Source organism: Adelges cooleyi, unplaced genomic scaffold (assembly GCF_023614345.1).
Source record: "Adelges cooleyi isolate 19-005CV unplaced genomic scaffold, UGA_ACOO_1.1 ACOO_flye_CR_arks_rails_tigmint_CR_PRNA_118, whole genome shotgun sequence".
NCBI classification, from domain to species: Eukaryota; Metazoa; Arthropoda; class Insecta; order Hemiptera; family Adelgidae; genus Adelges; species Adelges cooleyi.
In genome coordinates, this window is record NW_026095771.1 from 2,265,957 (window position 1) to 2,289,625 (window position 23,669).

The window sequence follows — 23,669 nt, forward strand, 5'->3', positions numbered from 1 at the left end:
TGTAATTGTCGAGCGATCATATTTCCCAATAAAGGCTAGTAAATTTTTTTTTAAAAATGTTTAATTCTTTTACTCAAAAAGCCTTTAGACATTGTTACGACTGTTTTTTTTAATTGTGTAATTAAAGGGAAAAAACGTAACAAATTTATGTATGGGTAATTTCTATTAGTTATATCATTGTTATTACACCTCTTTCCGTGTCACTAAGCCTCACTACTATCAGGTCAAAGCCCAAGGTTCTGGTAACATAAAGAGTTTATTAAAGTACCTAATTGGAATCGTTACATCATTGTACCTGTACTGATAGTAACGAATCCAGGAAAGGAACGAAAATTCTCGTCCACTAGTTTCCATAGGAGAGCAAAACGACATTCTATTGATCCATTTTCCAAAATGTCCTCTATTTTAAACAACGCGGAATATTAAGTTTCACTTTAAAAAAGAAATGATTATAACCATGATAATGATCAGACAATATAAACTTGGTTCAACAGGTGCATCACATCAGCAAATATAAAATGCACCTTTTTACTATGACATGCGTTTTTTGGATATGATATTATGGAAATCGATAGCCTTGTAATATTAAAATTAAAAAAATTAAAATATTCATTTTATTTATGTCTAAAAAAAGTTACATTTTATTTTTACCTTATAACTAAAGAGTATATTATGCCATTTAGTTTTTTGCATTCAAGTAAATTGATAAACATTTTTATGTACGTAGTTAGAACCTAAATGAACAAACAAACTAACATACTAAATTATACCGTGGACACGAATAAAACAGGTGTGATCACCATGTAAGAGGGAGCAGTAGACTCCAGGAGTCGATATTTAAGCACTGTCGATTCCATTTACCTGGAATTGATTCACCAGACCTTGCACTTTTTTACAGGGTTCATGTATGAGCCTTGTGGGCAGCTAAAGTCATTGGCAAAGTCCTGTTGGTTCTGAAATGAGCCAATCACACGGAACTGGCCAGGCGAATGATGACCCGTCAAAACACTATGCTTGAGAGCTTCCGGGCGGTACACAGAACACCATATATTGGCGGCGCTTATCCAAAACATTTGTCGGGGCGAAAATTCGTCGAGACCTGGTAATCGTGGCTCCTTCTTGTGCACAGAATACCGGCGGTAAGCATTATACGCCAGCATCACGCCTCCGTTGTCGGCAATGTTCTCCCCAAGAGTGTGAAGCCCATTGACTCGCAGTCCTGCCGCCTCGTCTGCAGTGAAATTATTATACTGTTGTAGAACGCATAAAGCTCGATCCATGAACTTGTTGCTAGTCTCCGTGTTCCACCACGTACGAAGGTTACCCTTCTTGTCGAAAAGTCGACCCTGATCGTCGAACCCGTGGGTTATTTCGTGTCCGATCACGTAACCGATGCCACCGTAGTTCATATAATTGGGACGGTCAGCCGAAAAAAACATCCCTTGCAGTATACCTACAACGCATATAAGGTCTCTGACCTGGTAAATTTGAACGAAACCGCATAAAAAAAATTTCAGACTTACCTGCAGGAATTTGTATACTATTCTCTACTAAATTATAAAATGCGTTGACGTCAACCGCTCGACCGTGAGTGATCCAGTGGGACTTATTGACGGCCTCGTGTAAAAAACTAAAGCTCTTGTCGCAACTCAGCTTGGCCAATTGCAAAATTGATTGAAAATAATCAATGTCGTTATTGAATTGCAATGTTTCGTAATAACTGTCCACTGTGGTAGTGTCCAACAGCTCGTCCGGATAGGCCACAAATTGTTCTATGGCCTCGACTTTGTCCAACGCGTTTTTTCTCGTCGACGGATCCATCCAATCTAAACAGTAATTATCTTATTTTATTGTCACAACTCACTGATAGAAAAGGCTCTGCGATTCTTTGCATCTATACCTCACCGCAATTTTTACTATGCTCTTGTTATTTTTTTGTACTTAGTATTAGTTGGTAACTCAATAGGTACCTGATTTCAAAAGTGTCTGATACATTTCTTTATGGATGCGCACCGCCATATCGAAAGCGGCATTCTTGGCTTGTTTATCGAAATTATGTATCACGTACATAGAGCCCAGAGCCAAGTGCATTGCTGAAGAAACTATGTCAACACATTCAGTCCACCTTGGTTCACGGGCAGGACGTCCGTACCACTCTTCATGCAAAAGTTGTTGGCGGTCCCTAAGACGTCGATTGGTAAACGCCACGGTCGATGCAATGGCTCGCCAAACTAGATAATTAGCTTGCACCCGTTTGGGAGTAAATTTCAGGATAATATCGAGGCTTGTCAAGTAATGTGGCATATTCAACATAATTTCATGGCTGTCATGGACGCACAACTTTCCCGGTCCACAAACTATTCGGTTGACGTACTCACTCCAAGGCACCACTGGATAGTTGCGAGCCAACTCGCACATTGGGATTTCCGAGTTGAAACTACTTATGTCTGAAAAGTGCACCTGTGATATTCTGGCAAGCTGTATTTCTAGTTCAAGCGCCCGCCTGAGTTCAGTTACAGCGTGTGACCGTTCAGCTCCCAACTCTACGGCCACTTCTACCATGTAGTTGAAATAGGAGCTGACCATTTTGTCCCCAAGTCCACGTTTCAGATATAACGGATTTAACGCCAACACGGCTCGATCGATTTCGATGATGTGTGCAGCTGTGTTTTTATGATTTACCTTAACGGACAGGTCGATCATGAAGTCAACACTGAGGCCGAGATCTCGAAACTTGTACACTGTATCGGTCCATCGAAAACTAGACTCGTCCCAGCGGTCACCACATAACACCGGCCACCCACCGATCTTTTCAAGCATCTCACGCAAAGCTTCCGTTTCTCGTTCTTCAAGTTTCTTCTCGTCCATACACATGGCAAACAACTTTTTTGCTCTCACTGAGTGCTTCGGCTCATTAGTTTTGATCGGCTGGTCTAGAATTCTGCGCAAGTCATCCACGAGTACATCATTAACCGCGTCGTAAGTTGTTCGAGACGTCTTATCGTCGTTTACTGTTGCACCAGTTGTGAATTTCCCACAAGCGAACTTGTAAAAATCGTCGCAAGGATTTACCGACTTGTCGATGTTAGCCAATACGAACGCTGCAGAATTGACACAGCCTTCTGACACGCATATGTTGTTTTGTTCGTCCTCAAGTAAATTAGCAGACAAGGTGCAAAAAACAGCGAACCAGTAAGTACAAAGAAATATTATACACATTCCAAACTACAGTACAAAGTAAAACAATAGAATACAAATTAAGGATATTGCCAGATGTACAATTTAAACATAATAACATCATTCAACAACTAGAACATGTTACTGGGCACAGTATAAGAGCCAACTATTAATAATAGAAAATAAATTTGCATGCCAAAAAGAACATTTTCTTTCTGAATCTATTCAGGATTTACCAAGCGTCCTCTAAGGGATCAACTACCTTAGCTACTATTTTATTATTCATCAAAGATATATCTTTAACAATAAAACATTAAAATAACTTATTTCTTAGCTGGTGATGCTAAAATTTTTAAAACCATTTATAACTCATTGTAGAGATTTTAAAATCAGATTTACATAGATTTTGTCATTGCCGTTTTAATAATGGCATAGAATTTATCTTAGTTCAATTTTAAATATTCAAGTTTTATTTTATTTTATTCCCGATAGGAAGGTCAGGCATACGGTTCAAACTCGGACGTTTAGAAAGCTTTAAGTCTGGTGATTTTACCAGACTGCCGACTGCCAAAAAATAAATTTCCCAACTAGGTCAGTCTTTGACACCACTTGGTTGGCTTTTATATATATAATTTTATTAGGTTATATTACGTATAAACATGATTTACATAAAACTATATTATTGTCTATATTTATAAAGTATAAGAGATTGGCTAAAACCAAAACTGTTTATACACAGCTTATGTTATATTTATTATGTTTATTATTAAAAAAAAAATATTTTGTCATTCAATATTGCACATATTAAATCCTTAGTTTTTGATAGTTAAAAACATGATTTCGAAAGTAATGAAAATGTTTAAACCTTCACGGCTAACTCCCATGTCGAAGTGTAATGTACCCATATGGCACAAACCTAAGATTGCACTACAGACTTGGTAAAAATATACAATTTTATTTTATTCAAAATTTAAATTGCAAATAATGATATACCTACTATTGGTAGCTATATATTTAAGAAGTTTGTCTGCCGAATTGCTAAATAGTTTAGATTATGAAATATTGGAATTATAGATATAATTAAATACTTAATGCTTGGATATAGCAAAAAAAAAAATATATATTTTTAAAGCATTTCGTATTTAAGGAACATTATTAAATTGGAATTGTTTTTCGTTTTTAAAGGGGTCCCTCGGGATTAGCATACGGCACAACAGGATTTGTAATGATGTGTTACTTCACAGAATGGCGTACTGTATTACAGTACGTGCCGTTCTATAATAGTAAGTACAAGTATTTGGAAATTGAAGAAATTAAGGCAAAGCTCAAAGAAGAAGAAGAACTGCGAGAACGACAAAAATGGGAAGAGGATATGGCTGCGGCTGCGATTATTGTTGCCGCAAACGAACGTGAAAACTCTCAACATGAAGAATAAACCAACTACTTATAATAAAGTTTTCATACACCTTTTCTTCTGTTTCACGCAAATTTAATAATTTAAAACAAATAAAATAAATGTAATAAGCAGACCTTGTTTTCTCTATAGTTAGTTCAGGTAATGGCGGATTTGAACGGATACACGAGTACTAATAAAGTTATTTTGCGTTACTTAACTTTTTTATATTTCTTATAACATTGTCGTGTTTGTCCGCTGTCTTCCCTGCCTGAGATTTTAATGTTAAACTGTACTTTTTTAATAGAACCCACTAGCATTACACATTTAGTTAACAACACTGAAAAAAAAATATATTTTATTGATTTAAATAATACAGTCATTTTTTATATTGATTTCAAATGCAGATGAACAAATTACTAATGAAGTCATAGGTAGCATACTATATTTTTTAATTAGTTGATACTTTATGAGATTTTAATGTTAATTTTTAGAACACATTTACTAGTCTAGCACTACAAATATAGTACTGTGAATATAGACGGTGGATCCTTTGCCGGCAGACAACATGGCATACAAATTTTTTTTGCATTGCTGTATGTCATTGTTTGCTGGTAACTTATTTAATGATAGGTCTTGCTTCAAGCACGGAAGATCATTCATACCTAGGCATTCCCCATCATCGGCGCCATTGCCGTTTTTACTAGAGAATCTTATCATTGAACTCCGATGAATTGTACGTTTCTTCCGATCTTCGTCATTCTCGACGCAAGAGCCATTCATTTAAAATCGTTTTTATATTTGATAGGAAATGTGTAGAATTTTAAGAGCAAGTGATTTTGTGTATTGTAATTTGATGTGTTTTTGATAGTATAGTGTTGAAACACTATTTTTTTTTATCCAATTATAAATTTTACTATAGTATATAACATATGATTTTTAAAAAGCACTAATGACTGTCGGTTTAAACAAAGTTTATCTATGTCTATGTGACAGAAATTTAACACTCAATGAAGAAAAAACCATGTTTATGATGTTCTCAAATTATAAGTTTTCCAAATCTTAACCCGATAACAATACATAGCTGATGTGTTAATGGTGACAGTTGTAACTATAACGTAAATAAATGTACAGTTATCGAAGAAGTAACTAGTACTCGATATTTAGGTATCATATTTGATAAAAATTTACGATGGAATCTTCACATTAAAAACCTAGTTGGGAAGCTACGATCAATAACTTATAAATACTAAAGTTAAAGGGTTTAGTGCCCAAGCAAACAATGCGGGTTATTTATTTTGCCCTATTTCAATCAATATTCCAATATGGAATGTTAGTATGGGGGGGATTGGGCGATACTGTTCTAAATAAATTGTAAGTTAACCAAAAAAATATAATAAGAATTTGTTTAAACAAGTACTCCTTGCAAGGTTCTACGACTCAAAATTATAGGGAGCTGGGTATTTTACCAACCAGATTTATTTATAAAAAAATTCCCATTTTCCTCACTTTTAAAAGGTAAAGATTATAAATTGTTGGAAGATAAAAGAGAAAATATACGGTATAATATACCTGTCAAATTGTCTTATAAACCTTTTGGTCAATCTTTTGTTAATTATTTAGGGCCTGTGTATTTTAACTCTATGCCGTGTCAATATAAAAAAAATATTCACTATTCTAAAAGTAATGTTAAAAAAATTGTGTATCATTGGTTGTTTTCTCAATAAGTCACTCATATGTTTTTGTTATATCTAATACTATCTATATCTCATACTCACAATTTTTCTATTCTTAAAAAATTTTTCTTTTCTTTTTGTTTTTTTTTCCATTCTATTTATCACTTTACTTTGTTAATTAATAATATAATTTGTGTTCTTAATTATTAATTAATTACTCTCTATCTCTAACACAAACTATTAGCTTAAAGGAAATAGATAATCACGTTAACTAATTAAAGGTTTTTCGTATTCTATGTAATTTATAATGGTTTAAAAAAAAAACTAAAGTTAGATTATAAAAATAACAATCTTTTATACTAATACCATTGATTTTAGAATATACAGATTAGCGGTAGTATACGAGTTTTTGGTGACTAATATTTTGTTTCTTCTAATCGTCGATAGATATCGCTGTCATACTAAATTTTTGGCAAGCTGCCATAGGTTCCCAAGCCATCTTATAGTATATTTTTTCTTATCAATAACCAGGTTCTAACCACAAGGCTGTATTTAAATATTGTGATAAAATAATTTTCATTTTTGTTATGTGATAAAAATTATAAGTAATAAAATAAATATTATTATTTATTCGAATAATTTTGAATATAAATTACTATTGTGCTATCATTCTTACTTTCTAATTTTAATTTTATTATATAATTTCAATGTATTTAACTGTTAATGATGGACGTATCAGCTCGTGTTATTATACTAATACGTCTTTAGCCTTACCATTTAAGGCTCATATTGTATAGTGAGTAATCATAATAACTATAATTTAATGATAAAAAGTATTAAAATGTTATTGAAATTACATAAAATATGAACTCATGGGTAGGGACCCACATAAACCTTTTCTGGCTTATTATAGGAAATTCGGATGAACCGGGTAGTTGTTATCATCAATTACTTCACACCACACCCTATGCAATATGCGCTACCATACACATAAAATGTGCATAGCACCTAACAGGCAATTTCGCCTGTTCTGAATTTGAAGGGATTTCCAATAGTTTTTGCTCTTATGTCCAGAAAGACAAAATGCAGTTTCTACAACAGTAGAAAAAAAGAAAAAAATTACTTATACATTAAAAAATACTGTTTTTGAACCAGTTAAGGTAAAATCTTTTAATTTATTGTTAAAGACATCATCGAATGATGCTTTTTGATCAATTGAAGAATACACTTGTTAACTCCATCAAAATCACTTGAATTATGATGATTGTACACATTTATAAGAGCTAATAAAATAAACAAGACTTCAGAGGCACACCAATGTAGTACTTTCATATAAGTCGGTAATAGTTTTCAGTTGTCATCAATATCTGTAAACAAGAATCATTAATTTAATAAGCTTTATGGAGTACAACCTTTAATTTTCTTCTAAGCAGCACTTCTACATAAGTACGACGTCTACAACTAGGTATAAATATTTAATGAATAAAAATAATACACTTTTGGGGGTTGTTGAAAATTAAGGTGCTAAGCTTCCATATATGTACCAATGATAATATTTATAATGTATTAAATCAAAATCTTTAACACATTGGCTATTACAAGAAGGTGAGGATAGTTACGCTCAAATATTATTTTATTATGTTTTTTTTTTATGAAATAAAAGAAAAAGCTCTGGTAGTCAATGTCTTAAAAAAACATTTTTAATGTCAATAAAGGATTTCAATGTCAGTAATTATATTTTACCTCGGATCATATCATCAATGTCGTTAGGTTCTACATCACTGATATCAAAATCATCATCATCATCATCAGATCCTGAATTTATCACAATAATAATAAATTAAAATAATTACAATTAATTAACTACTAAACATCTTATTTAAATAATAATGTTAAAGATAACATACCAAAGTCCTGATTATCAATTTATAGATCGGCGGCCTTAAAAAAAATAGTTTTTTGAAGCAATTAATAATAATAGATAAAAACAGATTTTAATATTTCCCAAAAACTAAAATCTCAAATCTTATAAGTGTTATGATTAATTGTGAGACTTAGTTTGTATATATTCATCAGTGGCCTGGTAAATTTAAAATATAGGGGACAATTTTAACTTTATCGTTTTAAACACACCACCCCTTTACTTCCAATGAGAGCATCTAAAAATCTCAAGAGGGAATTGCCTTTAAAATCATGTTTATTGTACCACTGTTTTTCATTAGCACAATTGTTAGATGTAAAATTAACTTACATTATTTTCGTGATTCACAACCTCTGGGATGTCGTGTTCATCGTCTGTAAATAGTTCAGTTTATTATTTTAATACCTAATTTTATAAATTAAAATGCACATATACTAATATTTTTAATACACAAAGAATATTGACACTATGGTAATATGATTGATATTTTATATTATTTTAGTACTTAATTAATTATATTTTATTTATTTAAAAAAAAAAATTGTTAAAAAAATACGGAAAACATAATTTAAAATAATAATTGAAGAATTTAGGATTAAATGTTATATTTTAATTCTTTTGTAAAATGTAATGTACAATTTTATATAGTACTTTCTTACTTTGAATAGGTGCTGGCACTCCAAATTGTGGAGTTGTATGTATGCAGCGCACAAGAAATTCAAATATTGTCAGTTGACCCATACCCAACTGTCTTTGTGCTCGCAAAATTTTGTTGTTTTGTTGTTGCCATATTACAGGTTGATCCCTATGAATTTCGATTCCATCTCTTGCTCGCCTTATGTCTTTAGTAATGGCTCCAATATATGGTAATAAACGTTCTATAATATAACGTTTAATTTTATGAATTATTATCTTACTGAAATAAAGTTTATTACTTTTCTTACCAACAAAATACCAAGGTGATGGATTTGGATGCGTGAAATGGCTCATCAAGTTCCTGTGGCTCGCTTCCAAAATATTATTTGTTCTATCAGTACGCCCATGTACTGAGAGAGTAACAGGGCCAATTTCTGAAAAGAAGAAGTATCATGAATAGAGGTATGTGTATAAATGAATGTCAGTGATATTTATCTATAAGTAACTATATATTTCAACTATAAATTAGTACAACAATAATAATTTATTTGCAATGGTACCATTTATCCAAAAACGCCTATAGTACATGAAGAAATCTCTAATTTTTTCTTGATGCATTTGTAACTCCTGTTTATGGCCATAGTCAGGTTCACCAATTTCAATCAAATCTACCAGTACATTAAAATGATTGAAAATGCAGTTAAATCCATCAACAATGTCTTGGGATGGTAACAAAGGCAATGCCATTAACATGTGGACAATTTTCCAGAAGAATGGATTTGTCTTGGCTAACTCTGTCAGACCTAAGTAATAATAACAATATTTTTAACTTATCTAAATGATTAAAAATGTATTTTTAATAATTATTAATATATAAAATATTATATGCTCATCTGGAGTATTATACAGAATTATGTATATAACAACTAGTTTTGCCTCTTAATGCATAATTAGTTTACATAAAAGTTTATATAAATTAAATATTCAAAGTTAAATCACAAATGTAATATTTATCTAAAAATTCAATAGACACATATATATATATATATATATCAGATTTTTATTTTCTTTAAAATAATTACCATCAGTTTGCACACGTTTCCAAACAGCTTGGCCCAAATGAAAAAAACAACCACTGTGCCTACAATTCGGGAAATGTTCTTCAAATGAGCGAATTATCGCCCTTTCAAAATCGCTCATTACAGTGTTTGGGTTCCGGGCTGGTTCCAATTGCTTTAAAAAGCTAATTATTTGATTATAAGCAGCTGTAGTCTTTCTGGACATAAGTGCAAAAACTATTGGAAATCCCTTCATAATCATAATTATAATTCATAATTAAAGCATAAGTTGTAATACTACAGTATGTTAGTAAATAATTAATTATTATACTTACATAGCCAAAAGATTTTGCCATGATGACTAGCATCTGCTGGCACTGTTGTCCAAATAATGGAGCCACATCAAAAGTTCCGTCAATATAAATATCAGGACTTTCCCTGAGCAATCTTAATATTTTCATGAGTAAAATATGTTAATAAACTAATATTAGCTATTTGTTTAAAACGTTTGTTATACATCTTAATATACAATACACAGGTAATTTCTAAAGTGATGGTTTTTACCTTCTGGTTTCAGGGGTAATAAATATAATTGAACAACCTTCTTCGCCATGTCCTCTTACTGTACCAGCATAAATATTTACTCCCAAGATAGCTGCTCTATGACGATATGGGCCATCTAGCTGAAGACTAAACTCTTCCATTGATGGCGGATTTTGTGGTTGACCATCTTTCCGAAATCTTGCCATTGTTCTACAAAGGCTTTCATAGCGGTTCACATTAACATCAACAAATGTTTCATTTGTGGACATCTAATATTCAATTAAATACATAAAGTATGTTTCATTTATTAGTCTACATAAGTATTATGTTACACACTTTTTAATAAAATTTAAAATCCTTTAGAAAATACAATTTAGAAAAAAAAACAGAACAGTGAAGTTGGGGATATTTGTTTGGTTTGTCAACGTTAAACGATAAGACCACGTGTAAAGAATATTCCATACAAATTTGGAACTCATTTGACTTTTTTTCAAAAAGTTATAAAGCGCCTTAATCTTAAGTTACAAAATGTGTACACTTTTAGGGTGTTTTTACGATTTTGAAGGAAAAGAGGTGATATTAATATTTGGCCCATTAATGTACTTTTTACATGCAAAATCTTGGTTATTGGTTTAGGGATTTAAAAAATATTTTGGGTCCGGAATCAAAAATCAAAAATACATCATTGTAAAAACAATACTTTCCCAGCTCTGCATTGGCGCTAAACTTATATTTTATCAACTGTCAATAGAATAATGATTATAACTATAACTTATTGATATCAATTATATTTTATATGTTGTTATAACTAAATGTCAGATTATAAATTATATAAATTTAATAGAACCTGATTATAAATAACTCGCATTGGAGTTAACTCATTTTGAGCTCTTGCATTAATTTGGTTTCTAAACCGTCGTATAGGCACTTCATTATTATGTCCATGGTTATGATTTTGTACCAAAATCATAACATTTGGTGTTTCTTGGTACACTTTTCCTCTTGCTGGGCATCTATAAATTATTTAAGTAATTTCATTCATAGTACATATTGCATATCTATTAAGCATTAGTTAAAATAGAAATAAGAAGAGATCAATTTTATTCGGAAAGTTTTTCTAATAATTCAATATTAAAATTGAACTCAAAGGTATTGACTGGGTTTTCTATTAATAGACAGAGGAGTCCTTTGTATATAATTTTAAAAAAAATACCTATTTATAAATGTATTATCTATAGCCATTTAACCAAAAAATCTACAAATTCATAAGAGCTGGAATTAATACGATGCTATATTTCCTGTTTATTAAGGAGTTAGGTGTAGAAAATTTTTTTGCAACATTTTTTTTTAAAGGTTAAACTGTGATGTAATTATTAGTTCAGTAATAAGGATTTTTTTTATGGTTTTCAGACTATCACAGCATACTTGACAGCATCTAAAACAAAAACATAGCTACACAGAATGCGTTTTATTCAGTTCAGAGTGGTTTTAGAGCAAAACCACCTATAATGAAATCAAAAGATAACAACATTTCAAAAACAATGTGATGGACTCACTCATTTTGACGTTATGCTTGTATATGTGTGTTTATTTACTATATTAATTGTATTGTAATAATCAGTATTGTGTTAGTTTAATTGTTCAAAATAGTATTAACATTATTATTATTAAAAGTGTTGTCTTCCACTCTAATTTTTTTAATGTTAATGAAATAAAAAGCTATTTTTTTAATAATTAATACATTGTATATTATTTAATTAAAAAAACTTTTCATATAATTTCCATTTTTGTATGACAATTAGGATTAGGCACGTTAAAAATTTAAATGAAATATATATATTAAAAAAAAAAGATGGGCTCTATTTTAAAGATAATTTTAACTCTTTAATAATTTTTGTGCCTATTTACATTCTTACCCGCAAGGGTACTCTATTTTAGAGGAACGGGCCTAACGAACCCGCGGACCCTAGTTATTTTGAACCCTCCATTAATGGGGGTTGTCGTGGGGTTGATCACCCCACACATAAAACATCAATGATTTCGGAACAACAACAAACAATGCCTCGGACAAAAGAGCTTACGGATATACTAATTGGAACCTGGAATGTGCGCTCGATGTATAGGTCTGGAATTATGACGACAATTGTATCGTGTCTTAAACGATACAAATTGGATATCACCGCTGTTCAAGAAGTAAGGTGGGATGGAGCAGGTAGTTTAAAGACACAGGAGATGACAATCCTCTATAGCGGAGGAGTAAAACACGAGAGAGGAGTGGGTTTTGTAATTAAGAACAGTATCCTGCCCAATATTGTGAGATTTGAGCCGATAAATGATAGAATATGCTATGTTGAGCTTAAAGGTAAATGGTTTAACATACTGATAATTAACTGCTACGCCCCCACAGATGACAAAAGTAAATAACCGGTGGAAAAAAGTGCAAAAAGTTTGAATTCATACGACAGGGGATTGATATGCATACCGTAGGCTACCAGTGAACTGCATTAGGCTATTACGCCAAACTTTTACCTTGCTCAATATAAGAAATCCAGTCAATTTAACTAATAATATAATACTCGTATATGTCTTGCCAGTTGATGTAGATGGTAGTCCGTCAGAATTATACTTGTATGGAATCGCGGTTGATTTTAATTTTAATTTTTATCTGTACTATGTAAACAATTTGACACGGAAAAGTGTCGTACGGTAAATTGATCACCTTGAATGGTCACACTGTTTGCCAGCGGCCGCCGACAGCGCTCTGCAGCGGCAGCCAGCAATTGTCGGTCACCGGTTTTGTCCCAAGCACCGCTTATCTGTATATTCTAAAATCAATGCTAACACTAACAAACGTTTTACCCGCGGTTTTCATAGACTTTCCACTTGCAGTGGTCAACTTTACTTCACAAGGCTGTAGTGGAAAACCACACAATTTATCATTATAGACATTAATAGGTAACAGAGTGACAGCTGCACCAGAATCAACCTCATAATTTAAAAAAGTATTATTATTACCAGAAACAAACATTTTAAGTGCATTACTAAACACCTGATTAATTTCTGAATTATTCATAGACTTTTTATTTAGTCTACACATAAGACGTATGTCCTTTTTTGAACAAAAAAAACAAACCTAATCCTTGGCTGGACACTGAACTTGAAAGAGAACTTCGACCGCACCGGCCACAAACATTTCCACGACTGAAGTTTCGCTCACTAACATTATGCTTTTTATGAAAAACTTTTGCCGATGTATCTTTTTGCCTGTGGGATTATAGTTTAGTTGACTGGTTCTTGAATTTTTGGCGAATAGACAAAGTTTCCGCTTCAACACGCTCATGTAAGACAGCTGTATTTTTCCCCACAGTACCCATATCTATAACAATTTTGCATGCTGACAAATGATAATGCACTAGATTCAGCTTATAGTTTATGTACCATTACGTCATCACTTAGACCCGCTACTAACCGATCTCTTAATGCTTGATCCAAAAAGGTATCAAACTGACAACTTGCGGATAGACGACGCAAATTGGTGATAAATTCACTGACAGATTCACCATCTTTCTGCTTCGTTGAATTACATTTGTATTGTTCCGAAATTATTAACTATTTTGGACAATAATGGTGTTTTAATTTTTTGATAACTGTCTCACATTTTTTGTTTTTAATAATACCAGGTAACATTAAATTTTTTAAGACGGCATACATTTCCGGACTGATAAGCAAAATAAGTGACGATACCTTGTCATTATTTGAAGGCAAATTCACCAAGAAAAAAGCTTCAACTCTTTCGAGGAATTTTTCAAATATTTCATTAAAGTCATACGGGTTAATGGACCCAAAACTTGTTTTGGTTACCAATACCATTTTGGTACCTGTAGGCTCCTTAGACTGCTTCACGTGAACCCATAATTTAATTTCGACAGTAGAATAACACACTTTACTGATTCGCACAATACACATAAACAGAAAACAAACACGCACTCGTCGCCGAATGTTTTGTATTTGCGGATGGTGGAAGATAAAAAATTAAGACGTTCAATATGACAAAATAGCAGACATGTTTTTTATTGTGACTTAACAACTTAGCAGAAGCATACAATGCATAACAACATACTATCAATAATATGTACAAGATAAGAAGCAGTGCTGCCCCATACATAACAAAAACCTAGGAACAAGCACCATTCGAGAACGGCTTTTGAGACCGATTTAGCTAATTTTTTTTAAATGTTCGTAATAGTCCGAAATAGGTTTTAGCGGAAAGAAAAATTTCGAAAAGCTGCCCAGAAAATTGAAAAATTGTAATTCAAAGTCTTAGAGAAAGTTTATTCCAATAGATGGCACTATGTGCGCAAATATCACAGCTGACATATATGTAGACATGCTCGTACCAATTAATATCTGCGGGCGTAGGTTATTTTCTAGAATTATAGAAAGGAGCACCTAAATAAATTAGACTTGTAATTAAGCACGCAATTAAATACATCGATTTCCAAAGTCAAATCTTAGTGGGTTACACAACAAAGAATTAGACCCATAATTTTTTTTTTTTCCCTGCTTTACGATCCATTGAGGATCTTTACCGCCAAAACTATCTCCTCCCATTTCTCTCTATCATCGCTATAACTTGCCAATCCGCCCCACCATGGGCTACCGCATTCCATATCTCCTTTATGCTGTCTATCCATCTTCTTCGTGGTCTTCCCCTTGGTCTCCTCCCCGCTAACGTCCAAGTCATTACATCTTTTATTAGGCATCCGTCTGCTCGTCACGCATGTCCGGCCCATTGCATTCTTATACTTTTAATAAATTGCTCAATATTTTCCTTTTTGTATAAGTTTTCTAACTGGGCATTCGATCTCAATTCCCATTGTTGTGTTTCGGTATTAAATACTGGACCTTGTATTCTTCTTAGGATTTTCCTTTCAAATCTTCTTAGTTTTTCTTCGTCACCTTTAGTTGAGGACCATGTGGCACATGCATAAGTCAGTACTGGTCTTATGTAGCTTACATAAAGTTTTTCTTTGAATTTTTTCGATAGCGTTTTTGATTTAAAGAGGGTCTCCATTGCGAAATAACATCGATTTGCTGCATTCAGCCTCACATTTATTTCTTCATGCATAATATTTTTGTTGTTTAGAGTTACTCCAAGGTACCTAAATTCTTTAACTTGTTCGAAATCATTATTTTCTATTTTAAGGTTGGAGCTATCCTCTGGTCCTCTTGTTACTACCATGTATTTTATCTTCTCCGCATTTACTACTAGACCTATATTTTTACTTGCCTTCATTAATTTCTTCATATTCATTTGAACTTCTGCTCGAGTATTTCCAGTGATTATAATATCATCTGCGTATGCAAGTAGCAGTCCTCTATCAAGTGACCAGGCTTCTCTGTTTGACATTTTTCGGACCACACTTTCTAATGCCATGTTAAAAAGTATGGGTGACATGGCATCCCCTTGTCGTAGTCCACTTTTGATTTCAAAAGCCATAGACAGTTCATTCCCAAATTTTACTCTACTATACGTTTTACTGTTGCATAGTTTTACCGTTTTGATAATTTCCATAGGGATGTCAAATGCCCTGAGCGCCTCTCATAGCCTTTCCCTGTCTATGCTATCATAAACCTGTTTATAGTCCACGAACACCATATGCAGGTCCTTTGCGTATTCATAGTGCTTTTCCATTAGTTGTCTCACTACAAATATATAGTCTGTGGTTGATCTTCCTTTCCTGAATCCACTTTGGTATTCTCCTACGGCCTCTTTCAGCATATCTCTCTAATCTTTTTAATATTATTAATGATAGGACCTTGTATCCTGTATTTAATAGAGTTATCCCCCTGTAGTTTTTTACTTTTCCTCGGTCTCCTTTTTTGAATATTGGGCAGATAAGTGTTTCATTCCAACTCTCTGGCAACCTTTCTTCTTCCCATATTTGTAGAATTACTGAATGTAGTTCCCTTTCTACTTCTTGACCTCCTATCTTCCAAAATTCTGAGTTAATCCTGTCTTCACCTGATGCCATATTATTTTTCAGGGTGTGTATTGCCGCTTTGGTTTCATCCAGACTAGGGGCCAGTACTCCCTGGTCTACTGTATAATAAGCTCTGATTTCTTGGTCATTACTGTCATTATCTGGCACTTTATTTAGTAATTCTCTGAAATACTCTTTGAACTCGTTAGCTATCATTTCTGGACCAGATATCAGGGCACCGTTTTCATCTACTAGGGATAATATATGCGGGAGAAAGCCAGATTTAATTGCCTTGCACCTCTTAAAGAATTCTCTTGGATTGTATTTATATCTTTCGATCTCTTCAATCCTTGCTTTTTCTGACATTCTTTTCTCTTTTCTTATTAGTTTTGTCACTTCTTTCCTTTTAATCTCAAATTTTCTTATGTTTTCAGGTGTGGGTATCTTGATTGCTTTAATCCTAGCATTGTTACGTTCCTGGATTCATTTTCTACAACGTTCGTTGAACCATTTATTTCTTTTTGGTCTTTGTGTGAATTGCACTACGCTCTCCGGGGTTTCTATTATTGAATTTTTAACCATATTCCATTTGTCCTCCAATTCTTCAATACTAGTACTATTTTTTGATTTTAATTTTTCGTCTACTGTTTCCTGGTATTTCTTCCGTATTTCTTCTTCTTTACGGTTCTCAATGTTGAATTTTCGAACTGCTTTTAATTTTCCTTCATTATTCCACTTTGCTGCCATTTTACTTTTGAAGACTCCAATCACGAGGTAATGGTCCGAATCTACGTCTGCTCCTCTATAGCTTTTAACATTTGGAATATTTGATTTGTATCTATTACTTATTAGTACATGGTCTATTTGACTAATATATCTGCCACCTGGCGATACCCATGTATGTTTATAGATATTCTTTCTGGGGAACTGTGTGCTACTGATCTTCATTCCTCTACTTATAGCGAAATTGATTAGCTTTAACCCGTTAAAGGCTATGTTTCCCTACAACAGGTTTATATATTTCCTCCTGTCCTATTTGGGCGTTTAAGTCTCCCATTATTATCTTAACGCAGTGATTCGGTAGAGAGTCGTAAGTACTTTCTAGTAAATCATAAAAGATATTTTTTACTTCTTCATCTACCGTTTCTGTAGGAGCGTACGTGCAAATTATTACCAGATCCAATCCTTAATCCATGTTGTCCAGTCCGATTCCAATGTTCATTATCCATAACTCTGTCCCGAGGCTTTTGTTTTGGTTTCTTAACAAGATATTTTTTACAGTGGCGGGTTGTTAGCCCACCGCCAAACCCCCACAATAGAGGGAGGACCTGTCTGGGCCACCCAACTAAGGTCAGCCCAGAGCTCGGGGCCCCGGGTTCACCAAACCCGTAATACTAATTACTTAGTATCCCCCTGGGGGAAGACCCATAATTAATGTCTAGAAATTATTTTGTAATATAGACTAATGTAACTAATATAAAAATCGGTAATGAACGTCACGATATACATAATTTATTTAAATAAAACATTTATTTAACACCTCTTAGTCTGAGAACTCTCTTTTTTCTTGCTGTCCACATCACACGGAGGAGGTTTTAGCGGTCGGCATTCGCAATCTATGCTGGGCTGCGGCGGTTTCATGCATTGCGAATAACTGGGATACGGGGGCTGCGGAGGCGTACACTTTTTCCTTCCTAATTTTTTGACACACGAAGGCGGATCCTTTGCTGGCAGACAGCAAGGCATACAAATTTTTTTGCATTTTTGTTGGTCGTTGTTCTGAGGCAACTTGGGCAGCGTAGGGTCTCGCTTCAGACACGGCAGAGAGTTCATGCCTTGACATTCTGTTTCGTCGTTGCCGTTGCCATTGCTGCTAGAAAATCGCACCAACGATTGACTTATTGCCCGCACGTTCCTCACGTTCCTCCCGACTCCTCTCGCCATTCTGATTGCAAGAGCCATTTGTTGAATACCTATTTAAAATCGGTTATCTATTTTGTGGATATCAATTGTAAAATTTTAAGGGCACGTGTTTCTGCAGTGGTGCTATTTTGGCAACTAAAAGATTTAACTCGAATATATATCATGTAGTAACTATTAGGTATTTTTTTTTGTAAGCCTATTAGCCAAATATAAATTATAATATTTTATGTTTTGACGATGCTATTACAGTTTATTAAAACAACTAGAAAACTGTGATTGGAGAAAAAATAAATTCTTTATAAAAGTATCGAATCCAATAGACCAATAGTGTCGAATATAAACGCACCAACATACAATCTAGCAAAACTTTTGGTAAAAATCGTCTCATCTCCTAAGTAGTTTGAGAGTTTATCAGTTAAAAATAACATTGAACAATGTTTTTAATTTAGAGGTAAGTGCATTTGGGTGTCTGTAAACTTTTTCTTTCAGATTTTTACTCTTGTGTTTTATTGATTTGTTTGCAAATATGTATAGCACTTTATTTTGCTTCATTAAATCTATTTTTTGATACTTATTTAAAAACTGTTTTAGGAAATTCAAAATGTTTACAGTATAATCAATTGAAATGTTTTCAATTTGCAGTATTTTACTTATTCTATTAATATTATTTAATAAATTATACCTGTTGCGGCCTGACTGATATCGCATCAAACGTTATCAGCCGGTCGGCCGGACATGAACAATCGGAAAACAACCACACCGCTACCCTACCTCTGGTCTAACCCGGTTTGTCATCGCCCGTGTTGGTGCGATCGCCTATTTTTTTTTTTTTTGGTTCGATCTATCGTGTTTCGTTTGTCGTTCAATGGTCGTCATGTCGCCGGTTGTTCTCCGCGTCGAAAAAGGCCACATGTTTTATTGTAATTGTTATTTTTTTGTTTGTTTTACGTCATCCAGGCAATTGTAATTGTTCGTTTATGTTGGCACCAGTATTTTCTGTTCATAAAATAGTAACCTAACGCCGAAGCTCGCCGTCGTAATCGTACGTACCGCGCCGAAAGTCGCATGCCCATTAACCTATTGTGTGGTTAATTAATTGTTTATATGTCAAGATATTTTTAATTGCAGTTCGGTTCGATATTAGTATATTTAGTTTGTTTTATTAATTAGTTAAGTATTATTATATCGTCGATATCATCGTCGTTGTCGTCTGTACTCGAGTGCGACGGTTCGCTATTGGTCACCTGTTGTTGTTGTTCAAATTCATGTGTTACGCGCCATAGCAAGGGCCGTGTTTCAATCAATCATCTGCTAGCCTTCATCATAACGGGCAACTTCATTGAATATCAACGTATTATTGGTATTTTTTCATTATTTATTTGACGCGGCCCCCTCAACCTATCACACAGGTTGGGTCCGCGCTGTACCTCTTCTGTCACCCTGCGACACTCGGTTGTGAACTTACTCTCCCACCGTCCATTTGGAGAATGCAAAGTCCACACCGGGGAAAACGGCCGCGGCCGGCCGCTACTAAGCTTCCCGGTCGTTCGCTTTCTCCGCTCCCCGTCGTCAACGCGAACGCAGCCAGCTGCCACCGCCCATCTTGTACGACCCGAGCGTCACGTTACTGTTTAATACCTAACTTGTTTTTTTTTTTGCTTAGTGTCTACATAAATGGGCCCTGCCCCCTTATTTTGAACACACATAATTGTTTGTTATTTTAATTTTTTTTTTTCACCCATCGTCTTTCACCTTTTCGCGGAACGCCGACCGCCATCTCGTCGCGCTCATTTCGCCCATTAGCGAGACGACGACCCTCCCCAGTGTCGCGTCATATTATCATATGTTAGTTTTAAGTACAACATTGTTTTAGTGTTCTGGCCAGAAAGTAAGCTTCTATGTGATTTATTCTCTTCAATAGTGAAGTAGTTTTTAAAGAATTACATTCAATTTAGTGTTTTATTTGACAAAACAATTACCTATATACAGTCCACACCTAATAGTATTAATAGCACGAATCTTTTTTTTTCAATTCTTTTTTTTAATACCTATAAAATCTATTTACAATATAGTAAGTCGACCATTTCAAACAAGACCAGAGAATATAAATCATCTGTCGTTAAAATGGATTATTTTAATCATACTACAAATAATAATACAATTTTAAGCAATATGCAAAACAATATGACTACACTAATGGAGTTTGTTACGTATTAGCAGTTTAGATAAATATTTATGGTGGAGATTGTCCATCCATATGCGATTGCTACACCGGCACAACTCGTCATTCGTGTAATTTAGGAATCACAATAAACATCAGCGAATATTATTATTTATGTTAATTTAATTGTGTTTTACTTTCATACTAAGGTATAACAGAGTTAACAGACAATTTAAATCTCTCACTAAGAACTTACGAAGATAATTTAGAAAATAAACATATACTAACACAACAAAAACTGTAGTAGAACAATATTTTACTGATTTAAAAATATAATTAAATAAATTACAAAGGGGTGGACAGTATTAGATAAAATAGTGGAAATTAAGTTGTATGTAACCAATTTTTGTATTCGTATTATTTTTATGATGAGAAATGTTAATAAATATAAATGTAATTATTAGTAATAAAATTGAGTTTTTATTAATAATTGCGATCTTACTACAAGTCCGAATCGATACGACCCACCCAAGTATTAATGTAGTACAGAACATACATGTAGTTCAAAGCTTTACAGAACATAAATGTACTTCAAAGTTTTACAGAATTTACATGTAGTTCAAAGTGTTACAGAACATACATATTTTCACTACTGTCATTAATAAGAATTGATGAAGATGATAATTATAATTTGGGTTCTACTTACATTTGTATTTATGTCATCAATTTTAAACAAAGTATCATTACGTTAGTTTTTTACTTCTGCATGGTCATCACAAGAAAATGACCAGGGGAATACAAATCTTTAAGAATATCTTGTACCTGAATAAAACAATTAATGCAAATTATAAATAACCTAATTCTTATTTTTATTGTTGGTTAATCTATATATAAGAATACTAATTCAAACAGTACTCATAATTAAAATTTGAATTTGTGAAAAAATATTTTGTTTTCATAAAAGTTTATTTATTTATTAATTGGCCAAATTACCCCAAAAATTTAATCTCTGATGAATTGACGCGGTCGCTTCCCCTCTAGTCGTCCGACAGGCCGCGCTCGCCGCACGGACGGGTTGGCTGCAGCCGCTGCCGCTGCCGAACCGGACACTTCCGTTCCGATGGACATACGGGATATATATTATTTTCGTTAACCGTATTTTTTACAATAAAGATCAAACGTGATAAGTTAAACCTGCCGTAACCTTAATTTCAAACCCAGTTTTCCCTATTCCTCACCTCAACAACATCAGAATATAACTTAATAATAAGTAAAAATGCCAAGTCTCTGATACCAGTGTTAAAATAAAACTATCCAAATTAGTTTTTAATTTAGTAATGTAATTACAAATTATGTACAATTTATTTTTTTAATTTATTTGCACATAGAGATTGAATTAATTTTTCGCAACGCATAGTCTAAAGTAGAAAAAACTTTATTGTAAAACTTCTAGCTTTTTCACTCCACTCAGAATATAAAAGCAATAATGTTAAATGCTTATACTCATAAAATAATATTAATTATTTTATTTGAAACAAAAACATATTACGCACTACCGATTTTGACAGGACACCTGACTGATGGTGTGACCTGACTGTGATTGAACTGAACAAAGACCACGAATACATATTGAGCTTAAGTATAATAGCCTAAATAAGTACTAGTGAATTTATTCATTCTATTACCTAGAAAAACTATTTTTTTTAAAAACTTTTTGGTTTTTTAGTGTCATATCTTGACAATATTATTGTATAATACATAGTTAATAAACAAAATACAAAATATATACAGAGAAAAACAAAAAATTAACTATTTATGAATTTAGTTAAAATAATTCAGCCCAATAAGATAAGTAAGTCTAGATAACCTAAAAATTATAATTTAACTAAGTTTAACTTGAAATGTATACTAAAGTTTTCACGCCTAAAATTAAATTAAAAAAAATAAACTTGATCACCAAAACAAAATTGAGGTTGCCTTTTAAAAATGTTAAGTTGATATGGTCCTAACGCATAAAGGTTAGTAATATAATTTTGAAAAATCTATCAAATGTCCCAGCTAAAAAATAATTAATAAAATATAAAAATATCCAACATATTTAGTATGTCATAGTTAACCAATCTTAGACATAAGTCTCGTTTATAATTATTTTATTTACAATCTTATCATAAATATTAAGACTCATACCTAATAGATATGTAGCTAAAATAAAAAACTGTATTGAAAAGTCAAAACTAATTGAAAAAGTTTAAACAATCTAGATTTTTCTAAAAATTACCATCCCATTGTGTCCACCTACACCCAAATGCACTTACCTCTAAATTAAAAACATTGTTCAATGTTATTTTTAACTGATAAACTCTCAAACTACTTAGGAGATGAGACGATTTTTACCAAAAGTTTTGCTAGATTGTATGTTGGTGCGTTTATATTCGACACTATTGGTCTATTGGATTCGATACTTTTATAAAGAATTTATTTTTTCTCCAATCACAGTTTTCTAGTTGTTTTAATAAACTGTAATAGCATCGTCAAAACATAAAATATTATAATTTATATTTGGCTAATAGGCTTACAAAAAAAAATACCTAATAGTTACTACATGATATATATTCGAGTTAAATCTTTTAGTTGCCAAAATAGCACCACTGCAGAAACACGTGCCCTTAAAATTTTACAATTGATATCCACAAAATAGATAACCGATTTTAAATAGGTATTCAACAAATGGCTCTTGCAATCAGAATGGCGAGAGGAGTCGGGAGGAACGTGAGGAACGTGCGGGCAATAAGTCAATCGTTGGTGCGATTTTCTAGCAGCAATGGCAACGGCAACGACGAAACAGAATGTCAAGGCATGAACTCTCTGCCGTGTCTGAAGCGAGACCCTACGCTGCCCAAGTTGCCTCAGAACAACGACCAACAAAAATGCAAAAAAATTTGTATGCCTTGCTGTCTGCCAGCAAAGGATCCGCCTTCGTGTGTCAAAAAATTAGGAAGGAAAAAGTGTACGCCTCCGCAGCCCCCGTATCCCAGTTATTCGCAATGCATGAAACCGCCGCAGCCCAGCATAGATTGCGAATGCCGACCGCTAAAACCTCCTCCGTGTGATGTGGACAGCAAGAAAAAAGAGAGTTCTCAGACTAAGAGGTGTTAAATAAATGTTTTATTTAAATAAATTATGTATATCGTGACGTT

At 33.2% G+C, this 23,669-nt stretch overlaps 2 protein-coding genes and 2 long non-coding RNA genes across 4 annotated transcripts; 2 read left to right on the forward strand and 2 right to left on the reverse strand.

The window, feature by feature from the left end:
* Nucleotides 1-872: 872 nt before the first annotated feature.
* On the reverse strand, nt 873-3,219 carry LOC126847715 (neprilysin-2-like). Its single transcript, XM_050588092.1, has 3 exons — nt 1,971-3,219; nt 1,524-1,826; nt 873-1,453 (listed from the first exon to the last, which is right to left on the reverse strand). The coding sequence occupies exons 1-3, from the start codon at nt 3,217-3,219 to the stop codon at nt 873-875; spliced, it is 2,133 nt and encodes a 710-aa protein (XP_050444049.1).
* A 3,626-nt stretch (nt 3,220-6,845) lies between these two features.
* Nucleotides 6,846-9,257, forward strand: LOC126847768 (uncharacterized). The gene is made up of 3 exons (XR_007687129.1): nt 6,846-7,042; nt 8,836-9,033; nt 9,095-9,257. It is a non-coding gene; the product is annotated as an uncharacterized LOC126847768 (long non-coding RNA).
* Nucleotides 9,258-9,445: 188 nt separating this feature from the next.
* On the forward strand, nt 9,446-10,697 carry LOC126847769 (uncharacterized). The gene is made up of 2 exons (XR_007687130.1): nt 9,446-9,610; nt 10,439-10,697. It is a non-coding gene; the product is annotated as an uncharacterized LOC126847769 (long non-coding RNA).
* A 4,481-nt stretch (nt 10,698-15,178) lies between these two features.
* LOC126847716 (uncharacterized) lies at nt 15,179-15,841 on the reverse strand. The gene has a single exon (XM_050588093.1). The coding sequence runs from the start codon at nt 15,839-15,841 to the stop codon at nt 15,179-15,181; it is 663 nt and encodes a 220-aa protein (XP_050444050.1).
* Nucleotides 15,842-23,669: the final 7,828 nt, after the last annotated feature.

Bases quoted from the DNA above. Each gene is read 5' to 3' on its own strand.
- LOC126847715 (XM_050588092.1), bottom strand. From the start codon at position 3,219: ATGTGTATAATATTTCTTTGTACTTACTGGTTCGCTGTTTTTTGCACC. The intron at 1,827-1,970 runs GTACCTATTGAG...ATTACTGTTTAG, and splicing joins TCAGACACTTTTGAAATCAG to ATTGGATGGATCCGTCGACG. The intron at 1,454-1,523 runs GTAAGTCTGAAA...TATGCGTTGTAG, and splicing joins TAGTATACAAATTCCTGCAG to GTATACTGCAAGGGATGTTT.
- LOC126847716 (XM_050588093.1), bottom strand. From the start codon at position 15,841: ATGGCATTAGAAAGTGTGGTCCGAAAAATGTCAAACAGAGAAGCCTGG.